This window comes from Podarcis muralis, chromosome 14, assembly GCF_964188315.1.
Source record: "Podarcis muralis chromosome 14, rPodMur119.hap1.1, whole genome shotgun sequence".
Taxonomy (NCBI): domain Eukaryota; kingdom Metazoa; phylum Chordata; class Lepidosauria; order Squamata; family Lacertidae; genus Podarcis; species Podarcis muralis.
The window spans coordinates 14,511,381-14,536,645 of record NC_135668.1 but is presented as its reverse complement, the minus strand read 5'-3'; the positions used below and the strand labels follow the sequence as shown (position 1 = coordinate 14,536,645).

The following is a 25,265-nucleotide window of genomic DNA, read 5'->3' as shown; positions in this document are numbered from 1 at the left end:
CAGCGTAAACATGCAGTTCTGTTAGGGTGGGGATATGGTTATTGGCTCAGCGGTATCGCTCCGTTGTTGCAGCCAGGACAGGACTGTGGGTAGCTACAGCTGAATCTCACGAGAGAGGATGAATTCCTCAGCTCAGAATCTCCGCAAAGACAGTGGTTTGGACTGCAAACAGAAGTCTGAGGGGCAACCGGTAAAAAGACCCTGCTCTGTTGGACCGGGCAAATGTCAGGCCTCAACCCTGTCCAATCCTAGAATATGTGGTCTCTTCAAAGGAAGAGCAGGGGAAACAGGACCAGCAGATCAACAAAACTCTTGGATTCACCCTCACCTCCCACCACATCCAGGGTCACAAGCACAGAGATGTTGAGCCAGGCAAGAGCTTTGCAGTCACCAACAAAATACTTGGCTTGCTGCATGAGGAGAAAGCACATGTGAGCCTCTGCCTGGACCGGGGCCCGACGGAGAGCCAGGAAGGAGCGGATGAGGTGGAGCTTCCAGCTCTCCTATGAACTTTCCTGACTCATGAAGCAACAACTTCCTTAGAGTTCCTGGACTTCTTGAATCAGAGAAATGGACGCAGGAGCCAAAAGCCCACCCCCTATGTCTCCTAAAAGGTCTGGCCAATCCAGAGGTGTTTTACTGCTTGTCAGGGGCGCCGGGTATAGGGGGCAAAAGGAGCTTCAGCTCCCTCAATATTTTGGCCCAGGGGGCTCAGCCCCCCCCCCAATATTGAGGGAGCCAACATCCCTTCGCATGCCCAGACCTCCGCCCAGGAGGGGGCTGGGACGAGCGAGGGCGAAGATCGTCCTCTGCACGCTGGGCAGTATCATGTGATGTGTCATGTGACACATCACATGGCCTGGCCAGGGGTCCGTCAATGTGAGTGCCCCTGCTGCCTGCCCATTGCAGGGGGCGATGTTGCCCATTTCTTTCTTTCCGAATCCAAAGGGCAATCCAAGGTCTGAGCACACAGACTCAGCTAAGTCTTGATCTCAGATCATGACATTTCTGGTTTAGGGAGAAGACTCCATAATATAATATATCTGGTCTACTTCAGGGGAATAGTGAACACCCACTCCCCGGCCCGTCATATCTAAAACAGATTGATTATATGAAGGACTGCCTTATTCCATATACAGTGGTACCTCAGGTTACATACGCTTCAGGTTACATACGCTTCAGGTTACAGACTCCGCTAACCCAGAAATAGTGCTTCAGGTTAAGAACTTTGTTTCAGGATAAGAACAGAAATCGGGCTCCGGTGGCGCAGCAGCAGCAGGAGGCTCCATTAGCTAAAGTGGTGCTTCAGGTTAAGAACAGTTTGAGGTTAAGAACATACCTCCGGAACGAATTAAGTACTTAACCTGAGGTACCACTGTACTTTTGTCTGGCAATTGTGTCCGTCTGATGGGACATTGTGAAACATGCCCCAGAGGGATGTCTGACAAGCTAGAAAGTGCAATCCCAGCTCTATGGAATCAGCTTCCAGGTGAAATTAGTGATGGGCTTATATTTTTTTTAAATGGCTTTCCCTGAAAGAGTGACTCTGCCATTTTATATTGTACATCGTATGGAACCTTATAATTTCATTATCTGTTTATTTGTTTTTTACACCATTATAAATACCTTTTTTAAACTTCATATGTTGTTTTTATATTTGTATACACTGCTTCAGAAACATTTGCTGAGAAGTAGTTTGTAAATTCTGAAGTAAGTTAGCTATTTTTACACCTTCAGGGTGGAGTGAATAATGTTTACTAAGTTCAGCAGGTTTCGGTGTGCCTAAAATTGTGCCTACAGAGAGAATATTTAAACCCCACTTTCAATACTTGTTCTCTGCTTTGAAACTCAAGAAAATACACCACTACTTGTCAGAAGAGACAGGGGGCCAATTTGAATGTCACAATAAACCACGGTATATTGTGATGGGCACCTTGGTCTATTGTGTAGTGAGCCTTCAACTTGCACACTGCCCCTCCCCCCTCTTCCTCCTGGCACAGCCAAATAATTAAAAGAAGACGTTTAGTTCAGGTTTATTAAATAACCACTCACCTATGCTGAGCAAAGAATTGTATTCTGGCAACCAAGACAGGAAGTTTGATAAAAGTTGGCTCACTCATTCTCAGGCCACATATGGGATGTTAGGCAGACAAGCTGCTGATGTTTTGTAAAGGAGGCTAAAAAAAGTTTGCAAACTTATTTGCAAGGCAGATTTAGTTGTCAAAGGACTAAAATAAAACTCACATCCATCGATGAACTCAAATAAGAAGCAATGTTGTTAAACAGGTTTTTCTTTTTTTCATTAGAAACAGACAGGGCACATGCAAAAGCCAAAAACGTCTCATTTATAATAAAAAACAACAACACAAAGCTTTCATATTACGGAGAGTGACACAGCTATGCAGATTTTTCCAAGGAAAAAAGGAAGGGGGTTGGGGAGGAACCTGGGAGTTTTAATTTGAGACCAAAAGTTCAGCTCACAGCAGAGAAGGAAGATCTGGAAGAATGCACGCTTTAGATTTTGCTATTTAACTACGTCCTCTTCAGCAAATGTTCCCATCAGCCAGAATTTATGATGCACCAAAGCTGCTTATTTCCCCAAAACTGAACAAGGAAAAGAGAGCCATAATAAATCAGTCAATTCCAGCCGCAACTGTCCAGGCAGCCTCACTCTCAACTGACACAGGAGAATACTGTGTCCTGCCCGTACCAGTTGCCAAGAATGTACATGTTACATTGACCAAATCGCCACGTGTTCTCCCTTGGCAACTCGCCGCCTCCCCAACCCACACAGCAGTCCTTCCAGTTATGCAGAGTTTGCACACCTGCATTGGAGTGCTGTGGTCAGGTAAAGGTAAAAAGGAAAAGACCCCTGGACGGATACGTACAGTCAAAGTTGACTATGGGACTGCGGTGCTCATCTTGCTTTCAGTCCGAGGGAGCCGGCGTTTGTCCACAGACAGCTTTCCGGGACATGTGGCCAGCAGGACTAAACCGCTTCTGGCGCAACGGAACACTGTGATGGAAACCAGAGTGCACGGAAACGCCATTTACTTTCCCGCCGCAGTGGTACCTATTATCTACTTGCACTGGCATGCTTTCGACCTGCTAGGTTGGCAGGAGCTGGGACAGAGCAACGGGAGCTCACTCTGTGGGAATTCGAATCACTGACCTTCCAATCGGCAAGCCCAAAAGGCTCAGTGGTTAGGCCACAGCGCCACCCGCGTCCCATTACCTTGTTGTGGTCAAGGAGAGGTGCACACAACGAAGGTGTCCAGGCAGAAAGGCTACACAGCTCAGTGGCAGCGAAAGTCAGCTCCCAGATTAAATCCCTGCCATCTCCAGTTTAAAATAAATATTTGTATTTCAGAATTAACACAATGAGATGCACACAAGACACTCTATTTCTATCTATCTCTATGCAAGCAAAGGAAAGTTAGGTAAAGGTAAAGGTACCCCTGCCCGTACGGGCCAGTCTTGACAGACTCTAGGGTTGTGCGCTCATCTCACTCTATAGGCCGGGAGCCAGCGCTGTCCGCAGACACTTCCGGGTCACGTGGCCAGCGTGACAAAGCTGCATCTGGCAAGCCAGCACAGCACACGGAACGCCGTTTACCTTCCCGCCAGTAAGCGGTCCCTATTTATCTACTTGCACCCGAAGGTGCTTTCGAACTGCTAGGTTGGCAGGCGCTGGGACCGAACGACGGGAGCGCACCCCGCCGCGGGGATTCGAACCGCCGACCATGCGATCGGCAAGTCCTAGGCGCTGAGGTTTTACCCACAGCGCCACCCGCGTCCCTAAAAAGGAAAGTTAAGAACCGTTATTAGCTTGCTATCTTCGTTTTCTTTCTTCAAAATGGAATCTCCTCTGTGGTGGCTTCCGGGTTATGGAATGAGTGTCCTACACATTCATTATATGTTTTCTGACAATTGGTCAAGACCCACTTTTTTACCCAGGGCTTTGGCTGAGTGGATGTCTTCTCTTCTCCTGCACTGCTGTTCTGTGCTGCTGTTTTGTTACTTTCTGCCCGTGGGTGGTTTTGTGGATTTATCTTACGAATTTACTGTACACTGTACTTATTTCAATGGCGACGTTTCTGTAACCCACCCTGGGAATATTTGGTGAAGGGTGGGCTAGAAGTAAAAGAAAGAAAGAGCATAAATAAATACTACCCATAACCAGAATTGGTTCCAGGACAGTTTGCACGATAAAATACAGTCATACCTCATGTTACGTCCGCTTCATGTTACGTTCTTTCAGGTTACATCCCGTGGCGACCCGGAAGTACTGGAAAGGGTTACGTCCGGGTTTTGATGCTCGTGCATGCGCAGAAGCGCAAAATGACATCATGCGCATGCACAGAAGTGGCGAATCGCAACCCACGCATGCGCAGACGCGCCACTGCGGGTTGCGTTCTTTTCATGTTGCAAACGGGCCTCCAGAACGGATCCCGTTCGCAACCAGAGGTACCACTGTATGCAAATAATTAACTATATAATAATCAGGGCTTTTTTCAGCTGGAACTCACTGGAACTCAGTTCCAGCACCTCTCAGGTAGGCACCATTGCCATTATAAGAGAACAAGGGAGACGTTCATGGTGAGTTCTGACATCTCTTTTTCTAGAAAAACAGCACTGAGAAGGATAATCAGGTGACAGGTGATGAAAGACCTCTGGGCAGCACCTAGAGAACTGCTGCCAGTCAGATTAGATAGGACAAGGATGGATGGACCAATAGCCTAGCCTGGTTTAGGGATGCTGGTGGAACCCACTGAAAATGGACTATCACACAGATTTCCTTTTGTCCAACCGTTTGACCCCCGTCATGGCACAGGCTCCTACTATGAATGCTTTCCACATTAGTTCTCTACAATGCAAGTGCACGCTCTACATAAATAGATATGCAAATTGCTTTATGATGCACCTTATTTACATAACTTACTCATCGTTAGAGCTTGCCTACGTGCACTGAGACTAAGAAGCCCCACTGAATTCAAGTGGTGTTGGAAGACAAACAGAATGCATCCTTCAATATGCTCCTCCTCACATGGAAATAAGTGACCCAATAGTGAAGGGAGGGTATTTTCATGGGTAAAATGAATAAAAGTTCTATTCATTCCTTCTAGTTACAGGAGCATCAGGGAATGCAAAAAAACGCAACTTACTGCTCATTTTCTTAATTTGAAGTGTGGCTGAGACAACAACCTGCACAGGAAACCTGTACAACCTGCTGGTCTGAAATTTGCCAGGGACACATGCAAACCCTCCAAGTGTAAATCCAGGGACAGTCCTGGATTTACAGAAGCCATCCCAGTTTCTGATTTGATCCCAAAATGTCCCGCTTTCCCTTAGGACAGGCATAGGCAAACTCGGTCCTCCAGATGTTTTTGAGACTACAACTCCCATCATCCCTAGCTAACAGGACCAGTGGTCAGGGATGATGGGAATTGTAGTCCCAAAACATCTGGAGGGCCCAGTTTGCCTATGCCTGCCTTAGGATGTCCCTATTTCCATTGGATAAATGTTGCAGGGGATGGAGTTTGTGACCCTCGAGCCAAGGACATAGGTAACTAGTCAACCTTTCGAAGATATCTGAAGGCATCCTGGTATAGGGAAGTTTTTAAACTATGGCCTTTCCCCTCAAACAATCCTGGAAGAAGTAGTTGCCAAAGGAAAGGAAAGTAGCCTAAGCACAGCAACAAGGAAAAGACAGTAGACTCGCGGCCACCGATCCACCAGACCAAGCCCATATTTACAACCACATTTCTATAGGCACTGCCACCACCTGGAAACCCATTAGGATAGGAGCAGTTGTTCTTTACCATTAAAACTGAATCAATCCATATTGAATTAAATAATAATGCGTTATTGGCTTGACTTAGTTTTCCTTTGCAAATAAGCAGCAAGTCAAAGATGCTTTTAACAATTCTTCACCAAGCACGTTTTATTACACCGTATCACACAAACACACACACACAGAAGATATCACAGAACGAAGTCTTTTCTGGCAGAAGTTCAACAAAGTTAATGGATAGTTTAGGCCTTGCAAGAACTGAAGGAAATACCTTCGGGAAGCTGCAACATGCGATCATAACTGACAGATTTTCTACACAGCTTTGGAGAGAGTGGGGCAGAAATCACAGCTTGCTACAATATGTGTCTGTACACACTCACACACAGAAGCAGCACTGGTGCCCAAACCAATACTTTTTTATAATAATAAAAAAGCACTTTTGAATATTCTGATTCTCTATTATATTTTCATTCCACAAAAGACAGAAAACCTAATGCAAACTGCCCCCCCCCAATAACTTTTTTCTTCTCCACAGCTATTAATTTTTTTTTCTAGAGAACCAATCTCAATGTTAGTGTCGGGATTTGGGGTGTGTAAGTGAAAAGAAGATACAGCCCTTTTGGTTGTGTTGGGTACAGAGGGAAGTGGATTCAATCCTGTAGTGTTTACTTGTTACAAGTACCCTTAGCTCGTTAGGACAAAGTACAGCCAATTGCTTCATCGAAATAACTGCAGCTTAGATGAGGCTGAGAAATCAGCATTTAAAAAGAACGTGGGAAGAAGTGGTTTCAAAGGAGCAAAACATTTAGCCCAATGAGATACGCTCAAAAGTATGCTTTACTAAGCTCAAGAGAAAAATCCCAAGTGAGGGTGCACACAATCCCAGCATCATTTATTCGTTTTATTCATTCATTTATTAAATTTATTAAGCCGCTCTCCACCAGAGGGTCACAAGGCAGTTTACAATATAAAAACATAAAAATACATGCCACAGTAACAAGCAATCACACACACACACACACACACACACACACACACACACAGTTAAAAGGCCTTAGATTGTTTAATTAGCCAATGGCCTGGGAGGAGAGGAATGTTTTTGCTTGGCACCTAAAGATCTGTAACGAAGGTGTCAGGCGAGCCTCCCCGGGGTGAGCATTCCACAAATGGGGAGCCACCACAGAAAAGGCCCTGCTTCTCTCTTTCTCTCTTTTATTTATGTCTCACAATGTTTAGTGAAGAAATAATTATGTACTTTTTGAAAAAAGAAAAGAAAAGGCCCGTTCTCATGTTGCCAGCTTCCAGACCTCTTGTGGAGAAGGCACACGAAGAAGGGTCTCAGATGCTGATCTCAGGGTCTGTAATAATCATTTTATTACAATTGGAGCTAGAGGTGAGCGATTCTGTGCATTTTGGTTTGTTATGTCTCCTTATTTTTCAAATCATGCCATTGCTATGACTTGGCTTCTTTTCTCATAAAATTCAACATCATTTTAGTGCAATGCTCCTAACACACACCTTTTTTTGGACAGCTATTTCCTACTTTCCAATTCATTTTTGTACAATAAGCCCACAACTGACATGGGGGTTATGTTTCTGAGGATAGCGCCTAAAGCCAAAATCGTATATGGTCAAAATGCTAGCCCTGCTAGCTAGGGATGATGGGAGTTGTAGTCCAAAAATAGCTGGAGGCCCAAGTTTGGGAAACACTGATTGGGAGGTTCACACACTCCTCATCCATGTTTTACTTGGAAATCAGTTTTATGGGAACACTCTTAAATATTATTGCATGCCACCCCAATTTCCAAGCGGTGCAAGATTCCAGGGGATCCAGACACTTACCCATAGTTTGGTTTGCTAAGGCAGTGGAGTCTGTTGTGTCTTTCTGATATATGGTTTATTTACTCATATAGACAACCTGAGCCCTGATGCAAGGGCTCACAGCATTAACACCCCAGAAGAGGTCTTGACTCTCCCATAGCCACAGCCTTGGATTGAAACAGAAATCAAGCATTTTTCTCACTCTCGGCCTTCTGCCTGCTTCCAGCTCACAGACTCTCAGCTCAAGTACTCAGCCTCCATTCAGTCCAGAATAAAATGCTGTGTGTACCCAACCTCAGCCAGCCTTTAGATTTGGGGAGGGGAGAAATGAGGAAACAACGTACTTCGTCGCAGTGAGCCTGAAGAGCCAAGCTCATAAATATACGCACTTGTTAAACAACTAATTACAAAGTTAATTTTTAGATTTCGCCGCTGCCGCCACATTCGTCCCGGTTTCCCAACTTGAATTATATTGTGCTCAATATAATGTTAATGTTTTTATTAAACAAGGCATTTCTAAAAGTGGCACATTTTCCACATTAAAACACAGTAGTGGGGAAATGTTCCATTCCACAACACTTTTCCCAAACAGAGGGAGACAGGAAAGTCCAAATAGCCAAGACCGGTAGGAATAAATTTCGTCAACCTCAATGTTAGGCTTTTACTACGCGTCATTTGCAGTGTAATCTTATGCATATTTCCTCGGATGTAAGCCCCACAGATTTAAACGGGGCTTATTCCCAGGTAAGTTGGGTTGCAGCTACAGAGGTTTAAGGGAAGCCTTCTTGGTGAGAGGGTCCTATGGGTTCAAGAGGAGCTCTTCTTTATTACAGGGATGGGGAACTGGTGGCCCTCCAGATGTTGCAATGGCTGTCTCGCCAGAGTGGTGCATGCGCGAGTTATCTCCCGCTTGGACTACTGCAATGCGCTCTACGTGGGGCTACCTTTGAAGGTGACCCGGAAACTACAACTAATCCAGAATGCGGCAGCTAGACTGGTGACTGGGAGCTGCCGCCGAGACCATATAACACCGGTCCTGAAAGACCTACATTGGCTCCTGGTATGTTTCTGAGCACAATTCAAAGTGTTGGTGCTGACCTTTAAAGCCCTAAACCAGAAGGAGTGCCTCCACCCCTATCGTTCAGCCTGGACACTGAGGTCCAGCTCCGAGGGCCTTCTGGCGGTTCCCTCCCTGCGAGAAGTGAAGCTACAGGGAACCAGGCAGAGGGCCTTCTCGATGGTGGCGCCTGCCCTGTGGAACGGCCTCCCGTCAGATGTCAAGGAAATAAACAACTACCTTACCTTTAGAAGACATCTGAAGGCAACCCTGTTTTGGGAAGTTTTTAATGTTTGATGTTTTATCGTGTTTTTAATATTCTGTTAGGAGCCACCCAGAGTGGCTGAGGAAACCCAGCCAGATGGGTGGGGTATGAATATTATTATTATTATTATTATTATTATTATTATTATTATTAGCCACCAGGCTAAGTTCAACATGTAGGCACCAAAGTGCAAAACCTTATAGGGCTTGGCCCAGAATATCTAATAATAATAAATAATAATAAATTTTATTTATATCCCGCCCTCCCCAGCCGAAGCCGGGCTCAGGGCGACTAACAACAATAAAACGACCATAACACCCCTTATATAGCCATCCAATATATATCATAACACCCCTTATATATCAATCCAATAAATGACCATAACATCCCCTCATATATCCATCAAATCTACACTCTGCAGGAGAGAGTTTCTAGCACATACTATCACCTCTAGACATCTTTCCTGTACAAAGTAGGAATGGGGTCATTAGTGTGGCAGCCCCTAAGCTTTGGATCGCCTTCTCATTACAAGGCAGAAAAACACTATCACTATCATCTTTTCTGGAACCTACTGAAAACCTTCTTCAACGAGCCTTTTGACATGGACTGCTTGGACGCAGAGGAATGGTAGGAGGAACCAGCAGGGGAATCACCAAAGGAGGAAGGCTCAGAGACAATGATTAGCGGTCAGAGGCAGAAGAGGGAGAAAACTGGGGGGAAGAGGTAACAGGGCTTAGTGAGCGGGGAGAGCCTATGGCAGAGAGAAGTCGAGAATCAGAGGCAGAAGCCGGATCAGGAAAAGAGGGAGGCCAAGAGGCAGAGATGAGTCAGGCTGATGAAGAGTCATGGGTGTCTCCTCCTCCTGTTACACAAGCTCCCCTCCCCACTGGTCTCTCGGAACTAGAAGAGGCTTGAAGAGGGAGGAGGAGAGATTGGCTGCACACAGGTTCCAATTGTGTGGGGAAAGTCCTGGAAAGGAGGGAACTTAGAGAGCTGTGGGTAGGTGTCTCAGGCTCTGGAACTGATGATGATAATAATAATAATAATAATAATAATTTATTATTTATACCCGGCCCCTCTGGCTGAGTTTCCCCAGCCACTCTGGGTGGCTCCCAATCGAGTTTTAAAAACAATACAGCATCAAATATGAAAAACATCCCTGAACAGCCTTCAGATGTCTTTTAAAAATAAGATAGCTGCTTATTTCCTTCACATCTGACGGGAGTGCGTTCCACAGGGCGGGTGCCACTACCGAGAAGGCCCTTTGTCTGGTTCCCTGTAACCTCACTTCTCACAATGAGGGAACCGCCAGAAGGCCCTTGGCGCTGGACCTCAGTGTCTAGGCTGAACGATGAAGGAAGACCACTGGGAATGATCTGCTCCGCTTCTTAGGCCTGACACTCAACCGAGTCTTTGGAGCAGGGGTCGGCAACTTTTTTGAGGCTGGTCCGGTCCAATCCTCGGCAGATCTCTCGATGGGCCAGAGCGTGTGCGCGCTCTCAAGCTATGCGTGTGCGCATGTGCACAGGCGCTTCTCCATCCTGGAATTGAGCCGGAAATACTGTGTACACATGCGTACGGACGCTACTCTGGGTGAGGAGCACCCGTGCGCGTGCACACACGCTATTTCCGGCGGTCTTCCAACCCGGAATTCGGTTCCCGAGACGAGAGAAAAAATGGCGCCGCAAAAAAAAGAGCACGGAATCCCCACGCTAATCCACGGAACGGCCGTGGGCCGGTTCCAGGAAGCTCATGGGCCGGAACTGGCCCATGGGTCTTAGGTTGTCGACCTCTGCTTTGGAGCTCGTGTTTTTGCTAATAACTCCACCTTTGAACTGCGTGGTTATTGACCGGCGCGCTCCTGTGACACCTGTGGAGTCTTGTGGCCTGCATCTTTATCAGATTTGAAATACGCATGCTTTTAATTGTTTTATTGTCAATCACTTTGGGACATTTCATGGGAAGCGATTCATAAATGAAACAAATGCTACTGAACTAAAACTCCCATCATCCCTGGCTATTGGCAAATGCTCGCTGGGGCTGATGGGAGTTGGAGTCTAACAACATCTGGAAGGCCATGGGCAAAGACATACCACATATGAAAAAAACAATCTTTTTATATGCAACAACAGCTGTCAGGGTAGTGATTGCTACTAAATGGAAATCTCAGGACGTACCAACAAAGGAAGAGGGGATTTGTAAATTAAGTGAGTATATAGAATTGGCAAAATTAGCTTCAATTATAAGATATCAATCAAATGAAAAGTTAAGAAAGGAGTGGAAGTTTTTCAAAGATTATATGTCAAAATATTGTTCTAAAAATGACATGTTAATAAGCTTAGAATAAAAAATGTAAGCAATAACAAAACAAAGTAAAATCAGAATTTAACAAAAATAATTTATTATAGAATGCAAGGGGGAAAAGATAGAAAGAAATATAAAGAAGTCTAATTGCTGTGGAGGGAAGTAGAGGGTGGGTGATGGGTTTTATAATTAAGTGTATAATTATGCAACTGTTGTAATTTCGATATTATATTTTCTGTGAGGGAATCATTGGAAATTTTGGTTATTATGTATACATGTTAAGTTTCAATAAAGATATTTGGGGGGGGGGGGGGAATCTGGAAGGCCATGGGTTCCCCACCCTGATTTTCAGACATAGGTATTGTTATGTTAGTTTTCCTGATTACACTCGCACTTCTGTCCTGGCTTCCAGCGTTCCTTTTACGCTGCATTCCACTATGTTGCACTATGGTCAATATATCACCATGTCAAGCTAAATTTAATTCACACCAGTGGATGGGGTGTGACACAGCAGCTGATGCCATCGGACATGTCGCTCCCCTTTATCCACCTGCATGCTTCTGTTCCCCTCTGATTTACTCATGAAAAAGGCAGGAGAGGACTGTGTGAGGAATATCACCCTAGATTTCATCACATGGCACAATCCACGAAAACCATGGGGAAATCACAGCACAAAATCACCACCATTTCCCAGGTTAACATGGTTGTAAATGGTTTTTCCCCAGAAGCAATCAACATGGACATGAGTGCTAAATTTCCAGAAGAGGGTTTTATATTCCATGAAAAATCACATGTAACATGGAAATTATCAGGTAAGGAAAAGTCAGGGACAAGTGATGAAGTGTTATCTAAATGCAGCCCCTCGTCTAAAGCAACATCTCTGCCTTATAGCTTTGCATATTTCTTCGGTTAAATTTAAAAAAATAAAATGTTTACTTCAGGTCAATATAAGTGGGGGAGGTGGGGAACTCTCTCTGCACTATGGTCAACCAAAAACGCAATAAAAAAGCCGTCATCTCTCGTAGCAAAACATTTTGGCCTTAGAGACAGGCAGCAGGAGCACTGGGGAAAATTTAGAATGTCTCATTGTGGGAAGCCAAATCTTTGTGCAAGATGATTGACGTCAATGGAAATGGGAGGGAAAGGCTGAGAAGGGTTCAGAGCAATGACATCGGCTGCAAGGACAAAACAACCACAGTCAAGAAAAGGGAGGGTGGCTGATGTGGAAATAGAAAGAGTCGAGTGTGCCATAGATTCTTCCGCCCCAAAGGAGAGCCCCTTTTGGATCAGGCCAGGGACCCCTCTAGCCCACCATGCTGTGGGAGGTCTGTGGGAAGCCTGCAATCAGGATTCGAACTCACGATCAACTCTCCTGGGGTTTCCAGCAACTGCCTCTCAGCTGTGCAGGCAGAGCCTAGCCATTGTTTATAGTGTCCGCTGAGTGTTTCAAAGGAAGGACCTGATCAGTTCAAAGGACGGAATCTAGAGGTTCTACCCATCACCAGAACCACCTGTTTGCAGTGTTAGAAACTGAGATATGAAAGCTAAAGGGCACCTAGGTGATGGCCACAACAATGGAATGTCTAGGCACTTTTTTTTTAGTAACAAGAATACAAAGCTGAAAACGAATGGACTATAGTTAAAATATTATGTTCGTTTTTTCATAGTCCTTCCCCTGCCCACCCCCTAATATTCTTAAGAGGGTCTCTTCTCCAGTCTTCAGAGAGTACAGTGGTACCTCGGGTTACATACTCTTCAGGTTACATATGCTTCAGGTTAGAGACTCCGCTAACCCAGAAATAGTGCTTCAGGTTAAGAACTTTGCTTCAGGATAAGAACAGAAATCGGGCTCCGACGGCACGGCAGCAGCAGCAGGAGGCCCCATTGGCTAAAGTGGTGCTTCAGGTTAAGAACAGTTTCAGGTACCACTGTAGCTGGAAGTAGGGAGGCAGAAAAAGGTCCTCCTTTCCTTTGACTCTGCAGTTTTAATCTGAAATCTTAGACGCAGCACTGCGCCCAGAGATCAGAAACGGCTTGTGCTGAAATTCCCTGTCGCAAAATGCGCCCAGAACAATGGGAGTTTCGAACACTGCCTGTTTGATCCATTTTTCAAATAAGAGTGGCATATTTTGTGTGTGTGTGGTTAATCTGAATGCTGCAAACCAGGCTTTGCCTTCCAGATGTTACTGGACTACAACTCCCATCAGCCCCAGCCAGTCAAAAAAAACACACCTGGAAGGCAACAGGTTGGCAAAAATTGGCCCTGGTTCATATCCTTGCTATGGACTGCTTATATCAGCTGATGCTGACCTAGCAACCTCTAGATACTTTGACCTGCAATTCCCACCCATCCCAGCCACAGAACCGTCCCAGAATTTCAGTCGTCAAGGAAGGAATTTCAGCTAAGCATTAAGAGGAACTTTCTGATAGTATGAGCAGTTCAGTGAAAGAGCAGACGGCCTCCGAAGGTTTTTAAACAGAGGCTGAACGGTCCCATTGTCAGGAGGCGGAGCTAGATGAACACAGGGTTTAAAGGGATCTTAGAGTCTAACACTGAATCTCAGCAAAGTTTGCTACACTTTTCATTGGTGCTATATAAGGACAAGCACACCAATCCTTTTCATATATCACCTTCACACCTGCAGTCCTGGAGACACTGGGATTTATTTTATTAGCGAATCTGCCACCCATTTTTGCCACTTTTGTTGTCATGCCCAAGTAATGAACTCTGTGCCTACCATGGCCAAAATCCCACAGTTCAAATTAAAATAACATTGGGGGTAAGTAGGTGTGAGGCATCCCATTCGCCCTGGTAATGAGCCAAATTTATGAAGAAGAATTTGGATTTGATATCCCACTTTATCACTACCCGAAGGAGTCTCAATGCGGCTAACATTCTCCTTTCCCTTCCTCCCCCACAGCAAACACTCTGTGAGGTGAGTGAGGCTGAGAGACTTCAGAGAAGTGTGACTAGCCCAAGGTCACCCAGCAGCTGCATGTGGAGGAGCAGGGAAGCGAACCCGGTTCACCAGATTACGAGTCTACCGCTCTTAACCATTACACCACACTGGAGACCGCATACGGACATACCATCAGGATTGCTGTCATCATGCAACTCCGTAAGAACATCTAAAGTTGCCTTGCACCTGACCTAACCTGCAGCCACCTGGACCACCGCTATCAGGCACATCACAGAACACATGATTTAATTTATGGGATTTCCGACAACAGGGATAGGAAGCGGCCTGCTTGCTCAGACCAGCGAGGAAGCCTGACCCACAACCATTCGTAGACGAGAATGGAGAATTGCATCACATGCTGGTGAACTCAGGTTCAACCATTAAAGTTGGTTCGGAAATTTTGCACGACAGATCTGTTCCCCCACCCCAAAAAGGGGAGAAATGGGACTTCTTGAGATCAAGGAAATGACAGGGAAAATGCAACGCAAAGGGTGGGGACGTATAATTTTGTCACACCTCCCTGCAAACAAATCAGAATGAATGTTCACAAAAGCAGGTACGGTGGTACCTCGGGTTAAGTACTTAATTCGTTCCGGAGGTCCGTTCTTAACCTGAAACTGTTCTTAACCTGAAGCACCACTTTAGCTAATGGGGGCCTCCTGCTGCCGCCGTGCCACCAGAGCACGATTTCTGTTCTCATCCTGAGGTAAAGTTCTTAACCCGCAGTACTATTTCTGGGTTAGTGGAGTCTGTAACCTGAAGCGTATGTAACCCGAGGTACCACTGTAATCTGAAAGCAGCTTCCTCACATCTTTGCTAGATAGCTGTTCTTTTGGTTTTACCACACTAGAGAGCCAGTAGCAGGAGTGCTGGACTAGGAAACCAAATCTCCACTTGGCCACAAAGGTCACAGGGTGACTTTGGGCTAGTCGTTGCCTCTCAGCCTAACTTACTTCACAGGCTTGTTGTGGGGATGAAACGAGGAGGGACAGAACCCAAACTGCCCCCTTGAGCTCCTTGGAGCAAAATGTGGGGGAAAGGTAAAGGGACCCCTGACCATTAGGTCCAGTCACGGACGATTCTGGGGTTGTGGCGCTCATCTCACTTTATTGGCCGAGGGAGCCGGCGTACAGCTTCCAGGTCATGTGGCCAGCATGACTAAGCCACTTCTGGCGAACCAGAGCAGCACACGGAAACGCCGTTTACCTTCCCGCAAGAGTGGTACCTATTTATCTACTTGCACTTTGACGTGCTTTCGAACTGCTGGGTTGGCAGGAGCAGGGACTGAGCAACGGGAGCTCACCCCGTCGCGGGGATTCGAACTGCCGACCTTCTGATTGGCAAGTCCTAAGCTCTGTGATTTAGACCACAGCGCCACCCGCGTCCCTAAAATGTGGGATAGAAATGCAGTAATAATTCAATTCAATCTTTATAGCCAGCTCAAAGGTAAAACAAAAGACTGCACTTTAGTGGGGGAATATATATTTGACTGGGGAGCCAGATCACGTCGATCCAGTCTAACCTGGCTTTCACGATGCCAAGAACGACAGTGCCAAAGACATTTACACACCTGGCGGTCTAATGTGTGCCATTTGGATTTCAGCATGTGTCAAGAGCACAGACGATTGCAGCAGGAAGGCTGTCAAAGTGGCCGAGTGCCTGCTTTATATATGCACAAGGTCCCAGGTTGAGCCCTTGACGCGGCAGGTTGGAAGAGTCAGGGAGCAGGTGAAAGGGGAAAAAGATGCAGCTTGAGGGTCTTTTTTCTGTGTATTAAAATACAGTGGTACCTCGGGTTAAGAACTTAATTCGTTCTGGAGGTCCGTTCTTAACCTGAAACTGTTCTTAACCTGAAGCACCACTTTAGCTAATGGGGCCTCCTGCTGCCGCCGCGCTGCCAGAGCACGATTTCTGTCCTCATCCTGAAGCAAAGTTCTTAACCTGAAGCACTATTTCTGGGTTAGGGGAGTCTGCAACCTGAAGTGTATGTAACCTGAAGCGTACGTAACCTGAGGTACCACTGTAGCAACTTGCCTGATGCATGGACCAAACCCAAATAAGCTGTTCCTTGCTAGTCTTGAATGATTTTATTTTTTAAAAAAATTAAATAGGTTCGATATGGTCATGTTGGGGAGGGCCCTCCACAGGCCGGTCTACGGACGTGCGCTCAGACAGAGCAGACGCCTTCCTGACCCCACGCTTGACATTTTGGTTCCTGACCATTCATGGCGAAATAGTAATAATAATAGGCCTTGCTATTAGAATATTAATATGAGCTTTTAAAAAATGAAATAAAGGTTATGAAGTTACATGGAACAGCATTCAGATTGCAATGACAATGTGCATTTAAAAAACACAGCCACCCTTCCATCTGGTCTGGGATGGATGATCTGACAACAGACACATCAAATTAATAGATACAGAATAAATCACAATCCCTGGCTCACATATGTTATTTATGCACTCCTCTTTTTATGGCTCAAGTTATTGCACGGGTTCTGCCAGGTTTTAAAGCCAAATCATTGTGCTTGCTCCCCACGAAAGCTCATGGCATAATAAATTTGTCCCGTCTTTCAGGTGCCACAAGACCCTTTGTTCTTTTTCACTTTTCAGCTGTCGATGACATGGCAAACAGCGGGAGATGAGGCTGCAACTCCTTTCACTGATACACGCAGTCAAGTTAGACACCGTCGTGTACATTATATGTCAACTGCAGCAAAAAGGAGCACAACGTGAACGCAGTACAGAATAAAGAGCAAACTCATTTTATGCACCATTCATAAATAAATAAAGCCCACACTCTCCTATTTAGCTCATGAGTAAAACCCATTCTGTTTAAAGAGAGGAGAGGAAAGGAGTAGAGTATGTAAGCCTTGCTTGTTCTCGTCAAAGAACCGACATGAGGTATCATCTCTGGAGATTCAAGGTTTAATCAATTAACCAACCTTATTTAAAAGGTGCTCCCAATTCATCAGGCAGCAGATATAGATATAGACATACCACATTTACTCGAATGTAATGCGCACCTTTTTTTGTCCAAATCACGTTGCGAAAATTAGGGTGCGCATTAGATATGATGGCGCATCAGATTCAGTTGCGAACTTGAAAAACACCGCTGGCATGGCAAATACCTTCTTGGTTTCAAGGTTTTGAAAACTGAGGCACGCATTAGATTTGATGGCGCATCAGATTCGTGTAAATACGGTAGTCATAGAATCGTAAATTTGTAGAGTGGATCATCTTTTCCAACCCCCTGCAATACAGGAGTATGTAAATTGTCCCATTCGGGGATTGAACCTGCAACCTCTGGTGAACTACATCCCCCATCATCCCTGACCAGGTACCCTATCTCTCCCTTAAATCCATTAAGAAGTAGTATCTTGAATTCAGACTGAAATCCACCAGAGAGCCCCTTCTAAATTTTACTGCAAGATTACAGTCTCTGTAAATTCACACCACACATTTAAAGCACATTAAGTGCACATGACCGCCCCCCAACCCAAAGAATCATGGAGACTATAGTTTCAGTGAACTACAATTCCCAGTGAGATAGCAAACCGCATTTCCCATGATACTTTAGAGGAAAGCCATTTGCTATGGAGTGATATGCTTTAAATGTGTGGTGCGCATCTGCCCTGGTGATCTTTGCAATCTTTAAAACGGTTAAATCCTCAATCCTATACTGAATAAGAGAGGTGGCGGGTGGGAATTAAACACACATTTCAGAGTTTTGGGGTCGTATACCTAATTTGACTTCATTTACCACAGTGGTTGCAATTTCACCATTTGACTTGGAAATAGGTACAAGAGATAAAGATGGTTTATGCAATGTTTATAATATATAAGTCCACCCCACCCATCCCTCACTCAACTGTATGTCTGTCATATATCAATATTTGCTGTCTTTTTTTCTTTCTTCATATATTTGAAGGCTTATAGGAAAAGCGAGTGAAACTGAGACAAAAATACATTTCAAAAGTCACCTACACACAACTATGTTACTTCTCCGTTAAGAGCTTCTTGTAATCACTAAGTGACCATCCATGAAAAGCAAAAATGTTAAGAGATGCCACACAAATCCTTAGCGATCTCGTCGGAAGCCTGAGAACTACCGTATTTTTCGCTCTATAACACGCACCCGACCATAACACGCACTTAGTTTTTAGAGGAGGAAAACAAGAAAAAAAATATATTCTAAACGAAACAGTGGATGTATGATTTTTGTGGTTCATGCTGTGGCCACAGACATGTGATCTGTCAGTGAGTTTGGGGTAGCCCAATGCAAAAATCCTGAGGATCCATGTGGATCCATGCTTTGTAAACACGTTTTTGCACCACTGCGGCCCCAGGCAACAGTGGGTGTGTGATTTTTTTGGTGCAAGCTGTAGCCATGGACATGCTATGTGATCTGATGGTGAATTTGGGGTGACCCAGTGCAAAAATCCTGAGGATCCATGTGGATCCGTGCTTTGTAACCAGGCTCTCTGTCCCTCTCTTCTCCCCACTAAGCGGCTCTTCTCCCACTTTGCTGTTTCAAAGCAAGCAAAGTGAGCCACGGAGGAGGGAAGGAAGGGGAACCATGGATCCTCTGCTCACGACTGCAGCAGATCCCCCCGCCATCCGTAGGCATTCACTCCATAACACGCACAGACATTTCCCCTTACTTTCTAGGAGGAAAAAAGTGAGTGTTATGGAGCAAAAAATACAGTATTTTATCCCCTCAACTAATAAACAAATGAATAAGAAAAAAATATTGACCCTTTCACATGCCAAGATCAGAGTTTGCAACACATGAATCTTAGGCTTAAGTTCTGATCAACCTCATTGGCATAGAGGACTGCCGCTCTGGCCCTACACATTTACTCAGAAGCAAGTACAACTGTGTTTCATGGGGTTTACTCAGATGCAGCGGATCAGAGCCTTGCTTAAAAGTCACAACAAATCCACACTGATTTAATCGGAACTTAATTCCATGGAAGCGTGATCCCTGAGACTGGATCACCTAATGTTTTTTGCTTTACGTACTTTAAAGCTAGGGGCGCAGGTGGCGCTGTGGGTTAAACCACAGAGCCTAGGGCTTGCTGATCAGAAGGTTGGCAGTTCGAATCCCCGTGACAGGGCGAGCCCCCTTTGCTCAGTCCCAGCTCCTGCCCACCTAGCAGTTTGAAAGCACGCCAGTGCAAGTAGATAAATAGGTACCACTCCGGCGGGAAGGTAAACAGTGTTTCCATGTGCTGCTCTGGTTCGCCAGAAGCAGCTTAGTCATGCTGGCCATGTGACCCGGAAGCTGTACGCTGGCTCCCTCGGCCAGTAAAGCAAGATGAGCGCCGCAACCCCAGAGTCAGCCACGACTAGACCTAATGGTCAGGGGTCCCTTTACCTTTACTTTAAAGCTGGTTTTGGCGGTGGAGGGGTGGGGCTTCAGTTTTGATTACGTACAGCAGAGCAGTCTTAGAAACTCAAGATATACAAGCTAGGTGCCAAAGAGCACCTTAAACCTAGGTTGTGAGAGCCGCAACGCAATGTCTACTCGCCAGGGGATTGGACTAGATGACAAGATGTCCCTTTCCAAGGCTCAATTCTATGATCTCAACAACATTGTTTGACTGTGGCCAACAATTCACTTGGCCCGGTATGCAAGAGGGAGAAAAACACACAGTGGAAATCGAAAGGCAGAGGTTTTAAAACTGTGGTTGCCATAGGAGCCAACTCCTAGGGGCCTAGGTCCTTTAGTCCCCCCCCCCAAAAAAAATATATTTGAGGGAGCTGCCCCCCCCCCAGTTGATGAGCATTGCCATTTAAATTGTGTCGTGTGGTCGATTATGAACGGCGGGGCTTACCTAGGACACACACACCCCGTTTTATTCAAGTTGGCACCACTAGTGACCACCAACCAAGTACCCAGAAATCTCCATGTAGTCGCAACTGGTCCCACACCAGTAGCTAAATGCACCTGGTGCCTGGGAAATTTTGAACACTGCAGGAGAGGAGCTGGGCGTAAGGATTTTAGCTATTCCACACAGACACACACTTTGCTCAACATAAAACCAGCCACCTGGCTCGTCCTACATGGGAAAAAGCAACAGGCGTTACATTTAGACAATGCTTTTTTTCCTGGGGGACGCAGCGGTACACATACCCCTAAACATTTTGTGAATCTAAGTTTGGCCTCATTGATGGGCAGTATTTCAATATGAGTAGGAAAATGAGAGTACCCCTTAAAAAAAAAATTAAGAAAAAAAGCACTGCATTTAGGTTTCATAACCTAAGCTTACCACCTTCTTCCTCCCTTCCTAGTATGCACACCTAGAATTAAAATCAGTACGTAATTTCACGGACATCTCTAGCTCTTGTTTGTTTTATTGCAACTGATCATTGCAACAGAATACCCTAAAGTATGAAAACACACAAGGGGATGTTGACAGCAAATGGTCCCTACAGAATTGCCTGGTAAACAAACCACCTAGACTTCAGCAAACAGCTTGAAGCAGTTGAAATTAAGACAGTTTGCATCTTCATTCACACGTTAAATCCAGTTCAATGCAGCACCCAGGCTGCTCAGTTTAGCTCAAATACAACCAAGTTCTAATATCTGCTTAGTTTAGATCACCGCTTCCCCTAGGCCTGAGTTTAGGCCAGTTTCTTTATCTGATCTACCTGTCAGGGCTGTTGCAGGTATAAAAATGGGACACAGCTGTATACGCCACCCTGAGCACTTTGGCGAAAAGGTGAGGTATATATTAAATAAGCTTTTAAAAAGTGAATAATGAGGTTTCACTGAAATAAAGTATTCACTGAAATCAATATTTCAAGCTTCAATATAATTCATTTTATTATTTTGAGCATAGCAGTTTAACTGGGCTGTAAACCTTGAAGAGGGCAGGCATTAGTACGTCTATTTTGATCCTTAAAAATATTTATTTTCTTAGTTGAGTCAATATTCCTAGTGCCTTTTTGTCTTTCGGTTCTTGTGGGATGACCTTTGTGGTTTTGATTACCCTAATCCTAAACAAACTTGCTTGTAAATTCTACATAGTGAATTCACCTGGAACCTCTTACAATAGGCAACCACACATTTATTGCAAAAATCCAACCGGGTTTTTACAGGTTTCCCCTTCTGACCACCTTTATCGTTAACCTTGGTGAATTTTGTTCCTGGTCTGCACACGAACGCTCACAAATCCTTGCAAAAGTTCAGAAGGCCAGCGTCCTCTGTGTTCGTTTGCGTGTGAAAAAATCAGTGTCTTAAATCAACAGTTCTAATCCATTATGTTTCAGGTCGGGGGGGGGGGGGGTTAAAAACAAACTTTTGCTTAAATCCACAAAAACTTGGGGTAACTTAAAAGGGGCCCAGGGGGTGGCAGGGGTAAAATAATAATAGCTTTGCTACTGTGACATTCTTACACTACTAGACACATGCAGGCCCAAGAAAGTTCAAACAATATGAAATTGGCATATATAGATAGATAGATTTTCTGCACCTCTTGCTACAGGACATAGAGTGTAACCCTTAAAACTTAATTCTGCTTGCAAAAGGATGAATGGGGGAGGGGATAAATAACTCCGCTGAAGTTGCCATTTTCAGATAAACAGGTCCCCAACCAACCTAAAGCCAACTCAACAGACAGGGGCCAATATCCTGTTCGATATATCTATCAATAAGAGAAAAGTACAGGAACCCACAAGGCGTCCCCCTTCCACCAAACGACTCGACTTTTTCCATTACCTTAACACTGGATCTGCTGGTGCGAGACTCCCCCTCCATGTTGTCCTGTTTGTCTTTCTTGGAAGGATTAGTCCTCAACTTGTACGCGGAGGTGTTGGAAGATTTAATGAATAATCCAGACACAGGGTTGCCTTGCTGTTGTTGCTGCTGCTGCTGCGACGACGAGTTCGAGTCCTCCGTCTCTTTGCTACTGTGATAAACCACCCTGCTGTCTGAGATGTGGATGCTGGGAGCGCAGCCCATGGTGGCTGTTTCAAGCCGCTAGTGCTCAAGATTACCTCGTCTCCTTTTTCCTCTTTCCCCCCTTTCCTCTTGGGAAAACGGGCTCCTTGGTGACTCCTTTCTCTTAATACTTCGTATCTGGTTCCTGATCCACGGCTTCACTCCACATCGTCAGCTGTTCCTTAGGCAGAAACCCCAAACCCAAAGGCGCATGGCTGGTGGCGGATGAGAAATTGGGGTGGGGGGCGCGCGGAGGGGCTTTCCGCCCCTTCTTCCTTTTGACCCTACAAAACTGATTGTCTTGATGATCTCAACCTCAGAAAGTGGGTTAAAAAGCAGGGCTGGAGGGAGCTGCGTTTAACTGGCAAACCCCCCCACCACCAAAAAAAAGTCAGTTGAAAGAGGGGGGGCAGAGAGATAGAAAATTGGGGGGAATCTCCAGCCCCCCTCCCCAGTCTTCCTGTTTAATTAGAAGCCAGATCCATGCCAGAATGTACTAATTCTCGGCTCCCTCCTTAGCACCTCCAAAAAAAAGAAGTATTCCCCCCCCCTTTGTATTCCTAGTGTATTGCAAATTACATCGAAGTAGCTGGGGGCTCTCCCCCCCAGCCCTACCCTTCCACACCCCAAGCCCCCCACAAGTGGGTCGGATATTGCCTTCCACCCAAAAGATTAAAATAAATCAGTTCCCAAGTGGGGCTTCCTGGACGGGGGGTGGGGGCGAATAAAGCCCCCTCTGGTGTTATCGTGGGAACCTCATGAAGCGCCCATCAAATTCATCTTCCTAGCCAAACGCTTCCCCCTCCTCTTCCTCCAGCACCTCTTTCGCAACAGCTGCGCTTGAAAACCTGGAAACGCGTTACGGACATTCACACGTTACTTCCTCTCTTTTCTTCGAAAAGGGCTTCTCTTCCGGACTAACTCTTCTTCCTGGAAGGTTAGGGTTAAAAAAGAAGGCGCTTATTTCAACCCAGCGACGGCCTTCCATTCAAGGGGCACAGAGAACCCCCCTTTATCCCAAATACACACACCCCAAAAAGAGGCGAGAGGGAAGCTTGCGAACGGAGCGCATCAACCCGAGGCACGAGCGCCGATGCAAAAGAAGACCCGTAGAAATGGAGAGCATCTTAATAACTGCACCCTTGGGAGAAGGCGCGGGGACGAGGGGGGTGGGTGTGGAGCAGGGAGCCCAGGAGAGGAGCGAGGATTTCTCCGTCTTCCTCTTCTCTTCCCTTCCCCCAGAAGAGCAGCAGGAATTGTAACAAACACAGAGAAGGTTAAGTTTTTCACAAGGAAGAAAAAAACCCCGAGATTCTCCAGCCGGTAGCCGAGGTCTCCTCCTCCGTTTCCATTTTGGTTGTGTGTTTTTTTTGAAATGTGGCTTTTATTCTGCGCCAAAACGGAGCGCGCGCTTCCCCCCCCCTTAAAAAAAAAAGGAGTGAAAAATGAAAGCAGAAAAAGGAGAGCGGGGAGTTCCGATCTGCGTGGAATGAATTAAAATGGCGAGAAAGGGGCGAAGCGGAGGGGCTTCGTTTTCTGATATATTTTTTTTAAAAATCCCAGGCGCGTAGGGGCTGCTCGCCTCTTCTATTTTCCTCTTCTGCTGCTTCTCTCGGCGGCGCTCCCGGCGAAATCTTTGCAGCTGCCGCCGATTCCGCAGCCCAGCCGCGCACTCGCCTCGCCTTCTCCTCCCCAGTAGCGAGCGAGGCTTCCCGGCTTGCACGATCTCCCCCTTTTCAGCACCCTCCCTCCCGTAAAAACCCAACACCTCCAGGAGAAAAAAAGAAAAAGAAGAAAAGGAGGGAGGGGGAGAAAAAAGGAAGGGGGAAAAAAGAAGAAGATCTGCCCGGGAGTTTGACAGCCCCGGCAGGCTCCGCCGCGTCGCAGCCAATAAAAGCCCCCGCCAGCGCTGACCTCCAGCCTTTACTGGCGTCAATGCAAATGAACGGAGAGGGCCAATGTGGCGCGGCGCGCCCGGCTGGCGGCGAAGGAGCGAACTTCAAACCGGCTCCTTGCGCGGCTCCTCCTTCTGCACTCGCTCCTGCCCGCGCCTCCGCCGTTGCTGCTTCGGATCGGCAGCCTGCCTGCCTGCCTGCCCGGCCTGGGAGTGGGTGGGATGGCTGGCCGGGCGACCAGCCCTCTCGCGCGCAAAGGAGAGCGCAGGAAACGGAGGCGGAGCTGGCCATGCTGGAGAGGTTTTTACGCACGGCCTGTAGGAGGGCGGGGATCGGTTGCCCCCGGGGCAGGGCTACTGGGGTAAACGCCCGGGGGTCCCCATCCTGACCCCGCTCAGCTGAGTGAGCAGCAGGACCTGTCTGTTGAAATCCGCGCCTGAAATCAGTGCCGATCAAAGGCGTCGCTTCCCAGGAGAGGTGACTGGTTGGCCAGGGTGAGCGCTTAACCCTTCCATACCCTCCAACATTTCTCCCATGAAAATAGGGCCGTCCTATTCCATAATTTTGGGTTCATTTCTACCCCACCCATCTGACTGGGCTTCCCCAGGCCTCTGGGCACCTTTTAACATATATAAAAATATTTTTTAAAAACCATAAGCATAAAAAACTACTTCCCTATACAGTGTTACCTCGAGTTAAGAACTTAATTTGTTCTGGAGGTCCGTTCTTAACCTGAAACTGTTCTTAACCTGAAGCACCACTTTAGCTAATGGGGCCTCCTGCTGCCGCCACGCAATTCCTGTTCTCATCCTGAAGCAAAGTTCTTAACCCGAGGTATTATTTCTGGGTCAGCGGAGTCTGTAACCTGAAGCATATGTAACCTGACGTGTATGTAACCCGAGGTACCACTGTACAGTTCTGCCTTCAGATGGCTTCGAAAGGTTGTATACTCCTTCGCTCTGGGGTCACATAACTCAATCCCCTCTTAACATTTCGCCAGTGAAAATAGGGACGTCCTCAGCATAGCTGTCAACTTTCAGATTTGAAAATAAGGGATCAGCAGCCTCGAAAATAAGGGATCAGCAGCCTCACCTGTCCCGGGGACAGTCTACGGGATATCTAACAATCCGGGATAGCAGTGGGAAACGGCGCTGGAATAAGGGAATTTCCCGCAAAAAAAGGGAAGGTTGACAGCTATGGCCCTCAGGAAAAATGGAACAT

General features: G+C 46.2%; 1 protein-coding gene across 5 annotated transcripts in view; it reads right to left on the bottom strand.

The window, feature by feature from the left end:
- PDE8A (phosphodiesterase 8A) overlaps positions 1–25,265 on the bottom strand; it is a 170,863-nt gene that overhangs the window by 114,902 nt on the left and 30,696 nt on the right. Inside the window, exons 1-2 of one of the 5 annotated variants that reach the window (XM_077918829.1) lie at positions 23,181–24,240; positions 21,928–23,079 (exon numbers count right to left, since the gene is read on the bottom strand). The exons of 2 other annotated variants lie outside the window; for them this stretch is intronic. In XM_077918829.1, the coding sequence (XP_077774955.1) occupies positions 21,928–22,170 (243 nt within the window). In that variant the 5' untranslated portion in view covers positions 22,171–23,079; positions 23,181–24,240. Of the gene's footprint in view, positions 1–21,927; positions 24,264–25,265 lie in introns of those variants that run through there. 2 more of the 5 variants (XM_028705477.2, XM_077918832.1) reach the window with 2 other exon arrangements.